Consider the following 9,410-nt stretch of genomic DNA (forward strand, 5'->3'; position numbering starts at 1 on the left):
ACACACGCAGGCAGCACACGGGTATACAGGAGCGAGAACCCGCCCAGATACACGAGAGCACATGCCCAGCACCCACCCCACTAAAGGGAAACGTGCCCAGACACAGTGCACATCTGCACACGCTCAGGTTCCTTCACACATACACTTGCACTCTCACACAAACAGCTGCCCAGGCCATTTGAAAGTGCCCCAGCTGGCCAGCCGCTACCCGTCATTCCCTCCCAGCTGCGGTCCGGGCCCTCCCCCTGCCCCGCCCACCCCAATTGTTTGTATAAATCCCCGTCCGGTTGCCCCCTTCCCGCACAGCCAGCCAGCCTGGACACCTGCACAACCTTCTCTCTCTGCCCACTCCTGGCAGACCCCTCGGGAGCAAAGCGCACCGGCGAGCAGCATGGGTAAGGAGGGGGCTTCTGACCACCGTGCGCTGCCCGCCGCTGGCCCGCCCCCCACAGGAAGTGACCGAAAGCCTGGAGGGGAGCTGGTTAGCGGAGGGAGCCGCCCGGCTCTGCTCCACCGTCGCCACCCCACCCGCACCCCTGCATTTCCCAGAACCAAAGTTCTGGAATCGTCCATCTGGGAAGGCAGAGGGACTTCTGGGAAGGGTGACCTTGGGCTCCCACCCAGCTCCCCAGCTGCAACCTGGGACCAGGGCGCCTTGCTGCAGCTGAGAAAATACGTACCGGTGAGGGCACTTAGGAGCAACTGTACCCTCTCTGACAGTTACCATGGGAGACTGACAGCCCTGATTCAGCCCTAGGCCAGCTTCTTACTGCAGGGACCAGGGAACCCGGCCTTCCGTGGCCAGGTCACTCTCTAGCTATCCTGCCCCACCAATCACTCCAGGAGGGAGATCAGAGAGTCCGCACACTCTCTTAAAACGGGGGGCGGGGGAGAGGGGTGTTTCAGACTGTTTCAGTGCCTCCCACCTTCTCAGTCCTCCAAGTCTCCAAGCTCTCCTATTCCCCTATCCATGGACTTCTTGATGTCAGGCTGAGGAGGAGCCTGGGTCTGCTTGGGAGTATTGAGGTTCTTGCCTCTTGGGACCTCGCTCTTTCCTGTACTGGTGGAATGCCCAACAAGGCAGCCTGGCTTTGGAAGAACCCCTGGACTCATCTCAAACCCAAAGATATCAGAGATGATGCTTGAGATGCTTAAGATAGATGCTCCCCCAGAAAGAGGACTAATGCTCAGTGGAGTCTGAGTGGCTCACAGGACCTGACCCTGACTGAGAAAAATGCTGTGGGTGTTGGGGCATGGGGCACTTGGGCTCTGGGATGGGAGGATGGTGCTTAGGCGCGATACCTCCTTCACAACACACCTCCTTCATATCTTTACTTCTCTCAGTCTCTGGCTTTGCAGTTTTTGTATCTCTGTCTTGATGTCTTGGAGTTTTTTTGTTTTTTGTGGTTTTTTTTTTTTTTTTGGCTGCATGGCGTCCTAGTTGCGGCATGAGGGATCTTTTAATTGCAGCGAGGATTCTCTAGTTGTGGTGCACAAGTTCCAGAGCTGTGGGTTTAGTAGCCCTACTGCCTGCAGAATCTTAATTCCCCGACCAGGGATCGAACCCACATCCCCTGTGCTGCAAGGCGGATTCTTAACCAGTGGACCACCAGGGAAGTCCCTTGAGGTCTTGGAGTTTTGAACCTCCTTCCATTCTGTTTCTGGCAACCTCCTTCCCTTCCCCCTTACCTCCTGTGCCAAACCCTGACACAGCTTGGTTGCAGAGCTGAACAAGTATTAATTCCTTGGGGCTGGGCCTCACCTGTCCCATCCCGGCCCAGCCTTCTCTCTGGGCACCAGGCACTGCCTTGGATCTCTGGCACAGCCCTACCCATATTTATACAACATTTCTCACCTGAAAGTACTTCTAAATACTTTGTCTTGTTTGACCTTCACGGCCACTTAGAGAAGAAGGTGAGGTATTATTAGCCCTTTTAGGCAAAGGGGAGAAAATGGAGAGAGTAGATGTCAAACCTGGACCTTGAAACTGCACTCTGGACTCTACAGTGCTGTCACTGCCTTTCAGACTCCTAAGTCACGTGGCTGCTGCAAGTAGGGGACCTGGCTCCTTGGCTGGGGGCTGAGCCCAGGTTCCAGTGGAGGTTGGACTCTGGAGCAGTGGCCAGGCTGGCCATGCTCCAGGCAGGGAGGCCATGTCAAGTCCTGTGAACTTCACTCTAGGGTTTCTTTCGGCCTACAGCTCCCTCTGTTTATTCCTCAGCCCTTCCTCCAAGTTAGGCCCCAAAACCTGATGCTTAATGCCTAAGTGGTAGTCCTCCTTGTCAGGGACTGACTTTGGTCGCCTAGATCCATGTGGCTTCTCTTGCCAGACTTCAGGGGACAAGGAGGGCCACTTCCTACAGCTCTAGTGGTTGGGCATCTGAACTCTCCAGGGTTGGTTTACAGATAAACCAAGTGGATGGGGCCCACCCAGGGGTAGAGACTGATCTAAGGATCTTCAGCTGGTGTCAGTCCTGCAGCCTTGAACTTCAGCCCCCTATCCCTTCCCAGACTTTTGGTTATATAACCCTAGCGCTGGCTGGCAGCCTGAGGTCAGGACCCAGAGGGGAGGGAAGCAGGAAGTATCCCGGCTCCTGGCTTAGATTCCTTTCAAGTGAAATGAGATGAACAGGCGCCACCTGAGGGTTGTTCATCAAGCACAACTAGGGTTTACTGGCTGCTCCCAGGCCAGTACACAGCCTCACGCTTGACTTCAACTCCTGTTTTATTTCTCATACAAGCCCGCTGTGGTATTCTTTTTACCCTCTTTTTACAGATGATGTGAAAACTGAGGCCAAGGAGGTTAAGTGATGTGTCTAAGTTCCCATGGCCAGTCAGTGACCAGCTGAGATGAGGACCCAAGTCAATGTCATAACCATTGCACCACACAGCCTCCCCTGCACTTCCCCTCCTCCTGCCTCCCCTGGGTCCTGCTTGAGGGTCTGTGCACCTTCAAGCTGTATCTCTGCAACTCTTCCCACCACTCCCACACACTCAGGAGGATCTGGAGGGGACCTGGGACTGTCCCTCTGCCTTGGCCAGTGGCGGGATGGGAGGGCTGGGGGTTGCAGCATGCAAGGAAGGAGCCTTCGCCCTCCAGAGTGTGGTCCAGCCAACAAGCCCCATTGTTTCCACAGCGACCAAATGTGGGAAGTGCGGACCTGGCTACCCTTCCCCTCTGGAGGCCATGAAAGGTACGTGTGAGAAGGTTGAGATCCAGCATCCCCAGGAGTGGGCAAGCCAGTACCGGTTACTGACCCTGTTGCTGGCACACCCTGCCCTGGTCTGGCCCTCCTCCCCAGCCCATCACCCCCACTGCCTGCTTTCTACCCTCCAGGACCCAGGGAGGAGCTTGTCTACCTGCCCTGCATTTACCGGAACACAGGCACTGAAGCCCCGGATTACCTGGCCACTGTGGATGTTAACCCCAAGTCTCCCCAGTATTCCCAGGTGAGGTGGGGCTTGGACACCAGAGGGCCCTGAAACCCCCCTCTAGGTTGCCCTGGCTCTGGTGGTTCAGGTTGTTCGTTGCACGAGAGTACCCCCACCCATGTGCAAGGTCAGTGCTGGGATCAGGGCTGTGCTTAGCTGCCAGCTGCAGCAGGTCCAGGGGGCCCCTTTTGGAAAAACACACAGAGGCACGGTCTGGATAAGCACCACCCATACCCCCTCTCCTCTGCTAGGTCATCCACCGGCTGCCCATGCCCAACCTGAAGGACGAACTGCATCACTCAGGATGGAACACCTGCAGCAGCTGCTTCGGGGACAGCACCAAGTCGCGCACCAAGCTGGTGCTACCCAGTCTCATCTCCTCCCGAGTCTATGTGGTGGATGTGGCCACCGAGCCCCGCGCTCCAAAGCTGCACAAGGCACGTCCTCTGCCCTAGCCAGCTCTGAGCCCCTAATGGGCTCAGCGCCTGGGGCAGCCTGTGGGCAGGAAAGCCGCCCCTACAGCAGCGGCCTCGGGCACCTGCGCAGGGTCAGGCTCAGCAGCAGGGAGCGGGGCTGGACTTTGGAGGAGAGTTACCAGGTGTGCTGGGTTATCGTCACCCAGGGGCACCACAAGGGAGGAAGGAGGCTCTTGTTTTTCACTCTGAGCTGAAGGAGCCATTTCTTCACCAGTGAGTTAGTGAGCCCAGGGTTCCCCTTAGGCGGAGCCCCTGATCCCTCCTTTCAACACTTTGCTGAGTGGCCTCTTTGTGCCAGGCACTCACTGCTGGCTGCTGGTGATACAGAGTTGACACTGGCATCTTCCCAGCCTGGGAGGAGCTTATGGTCTCAAAGGGCTGTGAATGCCCTCAAGACTGGGGAGGAGCGGGGAGGAGGGAGGAGAGAAATTCCAGTTTTCAGCCAGAGAGTTGTCAGTCTCTGACGCTGCTGCTTCTCTGCAGACTGAATCTTTGCCATATTCCTACAGGGAAAATTGTGTCCATGTTTGAAAGGAAAAGAGGGTGGGTCAGCAAATAGAAGTGTGGGAGGGGAGGAGTGAGGAGTGGAGACTCCTGGCCCTGTTAGTTTCTGACATCATTCCTTACCCCTCTCCAGGTCATTGAGCCCAAGGAGATCCATGCCAAGTGTGATCTGGGCTACCTCCACACCAGTCACTGTCTGGCCAGTGGGGAGGTGATGATCAGTGCCCTGGGAGACCCCAAGGGCAACAGCAAAGGTATTATAGGCACACTTGTGAGGGAAGCGGATTCCAAACTACGGGAGGGATGGAATGACCTTCCAGGGAGAATCAGAGGGGGGGGGTCTCATCCAATATTTAAATGATAATCATGTAACTTTGGTCTTCCCAGGGGGCACTAGTGGTAAAGAACTTAGCTGCCAGTGCAGGTTGATGTAAGAGATGTGGGTTCGATCCCTGGGCCAGGAAGATCCCCTGGAGGAGGGCAGGGCAACCCACTCTAGTATTCCTGCCTAGAGAACCCCATGTTTCTCTGGGGAAATCCCCAGAACCTCTGTTTCTGGACAGAGAAACCTGGTGGGCTGCAATCCATAGGGCTGCACACAGTCAGACAAAACTGAAACGACTTAGCACACATGTGTGTAACTTCAGTTGTTTCAATTATTATGAGGATGAGCCTTAGAATGATGAATTCACTTACAAGTTCTGGTCTGCCATGGGGAATGTGAGAGAGTACAGATATGGCCTCAGAAAACAGATACATTTAATATCAGCCTTCCCGAACTCAAGAGCAAATCTCACAATCCTTGGGATCCTTACCTGTCACAGCTTCTTGCTCACTTATGGTGTGGTCAATAGCTTTTACATGAAATGTCTACTATGTGCCAGACACGACCTATGAGATAGATGCTACTGTGATCCCTGTTTCACATGTCAGGAAACTGGGGCACAGACTGGTTAAGTCAGCAGCTATTAAGTGGCATAGCTGGAACTCAAACCCGGCAGTATGGCCCCCGTTTATGTCCTAATCACCGTGCTGTACTGCTTCTCTGCCAGCCTCACCTGTTTTACCAGAGCTTTCCATCCAGGGGGCTTGGAGTGAACTATCAGTTAAGGTCATGGATGACCTTACTGATTACTGCATTAGACTGCAGTAGATTACTGCATTAGACTGCCGTAGATCAAGGTTACTGCATTAGACTCCATTTAACTGCTTTTTCCAGAAGATGGGTTGCATGACATTCCAAGATTTAAGAACACTTAGGAGTAGACATCTATTTACATTTGCAAAGAAATGTCAAGGTGTCACAACCTACTCAGCTAGGGAAAAACACAGTGGGCACTCATGTCGAATTACAAATGAATAGCATTTTCTCTGTCTAAAAAAATGTAGTGAGCAGAATGGAGGTTAGACTCCGGCAGGAATCCTACACTGAAAGTAGGAGGCTGGGCGGAGGAAGCATAGGGCATGGAGTCCCAAAAGATCCTGGCACAAGGGAGGAAAAATGAACCCTGTGGTCTGGGAGAGGGATGAACTGATGAGAGACAGGATACCAAACAAGTCCCCACCTTTCACCCAGCCTTCTGGGTGGGACCCTTTGGACAGGTGGCCAAATCCAGCTCCTGAATCTAAGGACCTGGTAAACCCAGGGGGAGGAGGGGCACCAGGCGATGGGCTCAGAGCCTCTCGGACAGGCCTGGGGTGAGGGCTGGATGCGGGGCCTGTCTCCACCACCTCTACCTACCGCTTGACTTTCCTCACTGCTCAGGGGGTTTTGTGCTCCTGGATGGAGAGACATTTGAGGTGAAGGGGACGTGGGAGCGGCCTGGAGGTGCTGCGCCTATGGGCTATGACTTCTGGTACCAACCTCGACACAATGTCATGATCAGTACTGAATGGGCAGCTCCCAATGTCTTACGAGATGGCTTCAACCCTGCTGATGTAGAGGCAGGTGAGAATCCCCTGTATACCCGTGGGCTGGCTGGAGCTTGCTCACATGAACCCCTGCTTTCTATTCCAAACCCCCACTCTCCAGCCATCTTACTTCCCTCATGTGGATCCTGGAACCTTGGGGTGATGGAATAGGATGTGCTGAGTGTTCTGACTTGCTCAAACATCCTTCTGATCCCTCCAACCCATCTTTCATCCTTCTACCCTGGGCTGGGCCCCAGCCTTGGCCCAGGCTCTCCTGCCCTGATCCTGATTCCATCTTCCGACCGCGTCTCCACTCCAGGGCTGTATGGGCAACGCTTACACGTGTGGGACTGGCAGCGCCATGAGAGGGTGCAGACCCTGACTCTGCAGGACGGTCTCATCCCCCTGGAGATCCGCTTCCTACACAACCCGGCCGCTGACCAGGGCTTCGTGGGCTGTGCCCTTGGCTCTAACATCCAGCGCTTCTACAAGAACCAGGTGATGTGAGCTCTGGCCCTCTCCTCCCAGCAGTCCTGTCAACTCTCTGCCAGCTTCCGTACTGTGTCACTCCCTTCTCCCTCAGGGTGACCCAGGTCTCCTCCTCCTCTGGCTCCACCAACCCAGACTTCCCAGGAACTAAAAATAAGGCCACCTGCCCTGCCTCTCTTCTCTGTCCTAGGCTAATTTCTCCCTAAGCCCCAACTGGCCATATTTATTCATTCATTCATTCATTCAAAAAATATTTAGTGAGTCAGGCACTGTGCTAGGGCTTTCCAGGTGGCGCTCGTGGTAAAGAACCCACCTACTAATGTAGGTAGATGTAAAGAGATGTGGGTTTTATCCCTGGCTTGAGAAGAACCCCTGGAGCAGGGCACAGCAACCCACTCCAGTATTCTTGCCAGGAGAACCCCATGGACAGAGGAACCTGGTGGACTGAGGTCCACAGGGTCGCAAAGAGTCGGACACAACTTAAGCAACTTAGCACTTAACACACACACTGTGCTAAGCGCTGGGAATACAAGGGGAAAGCAGACATGATCCCTGCCTTAGGAGGGTCTGCGTGGGAGTTAGACCCTAGTGGCAAGAAGACCCTGTACCTACTCTCTCTCTGCAGACAGTATACTCTGGGGAGACCTAGACCTGACATCCATCACCCAACTCTGACAGGCTCCCCTCTCTGCCTCTTAACTCCAATGCAGGGAGGGACTTGGTCAGTGGAGAAGGTGATCCAGGTGCCCCCCAAGAAAGTGAAGGGCTGGATACTGCCTGAAATGCCAAGTGAGTGCTCGGGGGAGCATGGGAATTGGAATGTTGATTCCTGGGTTGGGGAACAGGAGTCCCTAAAGCCTCTGGACCCCACCCCCTACCCTCAGGCCTGATCACTGACATCCTGCTGTCCCTGGACGACCGCTTTCTCTACTTCAGCAACTGGCTGCACGGGGACCTGAGACAGTACGACATCTCTGACCCCAAGAGGCCCCGCCTTGCGGGACAGGTGGGGTCCCAGCAGGATGGAGAGGGAGGGAGGGAGGAAGTAGACGTCTAGACATGAGGCGGAGGGTACAAAGTACCTGGGGGATGATAAAGAAGGTGCAGGAAAAGCAGAGATGGGGGCTGAGGGATGTTCGGGCCAGAACCACAGGGAATCGTGGTTGCACGTGGGGAACATGAGCAAGTGAGGTGCTCTTCCTGGAATGTCCTCACCACCCACCACTGTCCTGCTTTCTGCTCTGCTCCTCCCCATCCAGATCTTCCTCGGGGGCAGCATTGTTAAGGGAGGCCCTGTGCAGGTCTTGGAGGACCAGGAGCTAAAATGCCAGCCAGAGCCCCTGGTGGTCAAGGTGAGGCTGTCTCCCCAACAGATCAAGGGCCCCTCAGATCCCTGCTGGAGAGGTATGGGGGAGAGGGCTGGGCCGCAGCTGAATACCTCTCAGGGTTTGAGTGGTGCCCACTGGTTCCCACGATCTGTATATGACCCTGGGGTCTGACCCCTGGTTTTCCCAAGGGGAAGCGAGTGGCTGGAGGCCCTCAGATGATCCAGCTCAGCTTGGATGGGACACGTCTCTATGTCACCACGTCACTGTACAGTGCCTGGGACAAGCAGTTTTACCCTGATCTTATCAGGTAAGGAGACAACCTGGGCTCCCCTCCCAGCCCTCCTCTCCCAGAGGGGTTGGGCTTCCTGAAGACTCCTCAGCTCCGCTTGCAGACTCTGCTCCCTCCTCAGGAAGCCCTCCTTCCTCCCCCAACTCTTACCTAATTTTGATGGAAGGAGAGGTGGCCCCCTCTGACCTCTTTCTTCTCCTGCCCTGTTTCCTCCAGGGAAGGCTCTGTGATGCTGCAGATCGATGTAGACACAGTCAGGGGAGGGCTGAAGCTGAACCCCAACTTCCTGGTGGATTTTGGGAAGGAGCCCCTTGGCCCAGCCCTGGCTCATGAGCTCCGCTACCCTGGGGGCGACTGCAGCTCTGACATCTGGCTCTGAAGCAGCCCCCCAGCCCCCGACTCTGGCTCCTAGCTGCATTCCACATTTTGGACCCTCCATTCTGCAGAGACCTGGCTTCACTCTGCTCTCTCAGCCTCCGACCCTTAGCAGCTTCTCCTTTTAAAGCCAAACCCAGGCTGTTGACATGTAGTGAACCATGTCTCCATCTGCCTGCCACGGCTGCAAGCCGCTCACTGTGCTGTTTTTACATGAGCTGTTGGAAATGATTTTTCTAAGAAATAAACGGGTGAACCTCTTCCTGAGATCACCTTGTCTCTGGGGGCACTGGGCCTATGGGTCCTCCTCTGCCGACCCTTTGTATCTTGCAGGAAAGTCCTGAAGAGGACCAAGGGGCGGGGTAGTTATGATGACTAGTTCATGCCGATGATTCCTGTATGACGCTAATGGTGCCAAAATCTCACTTCTGTGGCCAGACAGAACCTGAAGATTTTGAAGGTGGTTGTCACAAGGAGAGCTGGCAGGCTATCAACCAGTGTTCCTAAACTATTATTTTTTTTTTTAATCTTTTAAATTTTTTAAAAAACATTTATGTATTTGGCTGTGCAGGCTGTTAATTGTGGCGTGTAGGATCTACTTCCCTG

At 54.6% G+C, this 9,410-nt stretch overlaps 1 protein-coding gene across 2 annotated transcripts; it reads left to right on the plus strand.

The window, feature by feature from the left end:
* The first annotated feature begins 265 nt into the window (after positions 1–265).
* SELENBP1 (selenium binding protein 1) lies at positions 266–9,064 on the plus strand. Of its 2 annotated transcripts, XM_061120839.1 has the most exons (13): positions 293–395; positions 2,777–2,802; positions 3,138–3,194; positions 3,338–3,450; positions 3,684–3,869; positions 4,546–4,666; positions 6,178–6,360; positions 6,643–6,821; positions 7,523–7,601; positions 7,697–7,818; positions 8,072–8,164; positions 8,329–8,447; positions 8,646–9,064. In XM_061120839.1, exons 3-13 carry the CDS (start codon positions 3,188–3,190, stop codon positions 8,806–8,808), a joined length of 1,365 nt encoding a protein of 454 aa, XP_060976822.1. In that variant the 5' UTR covers positions 293–395; positions 2,777–2,802; positions 3,138–3,187; the 3' UTR covers positions 8,809–9,064. The 2 variants fall into 2 exon arrangements, with proteins under 2 accessions (XP_060976821.1, XP_060976822.1); XM_061120838.1 differs by lacking the exon at positions 2,777–2,802 and having other exon boundaries at positions 266–395.
* Positions 9,065–9,410: the final 346 nt, after the last annotated feature.

This window comes from Dama dama, chromosome 20, assembly GCF_033118175.1.
Source record: "Dama dama isolate Ldn47 chromosome 20, ASM3311817v1, whole genome shotgun sequence".
Taxonomy (NCBI): domain Eukaryota; kingdom Metazoa; phylum Chordata; class Mammalia; order Artiodactyla; family Cervidae; genus Dama; species Dama dama.

Excerpts from the sequence above, each read along its gene's own strand:
- SELENBP1 (XM_061120838.1), top strand. Across the intron at positions 3,195-3,337 it reads CCCTCTGGAGGCCATGAAAG|GACCCAGGGAGGAGCTTGTC; the intron begins GTACGTGTGAGA and ends TCTACCCTCCAG. Across the intron at positions 6,822-7,522 it reads AGCGCTTCTACAAGAACCAG|GGAGGGACTTGGTCAGTGGA; the intron begins GTGATGTGAGCT and ends ACTCCAATGCAG.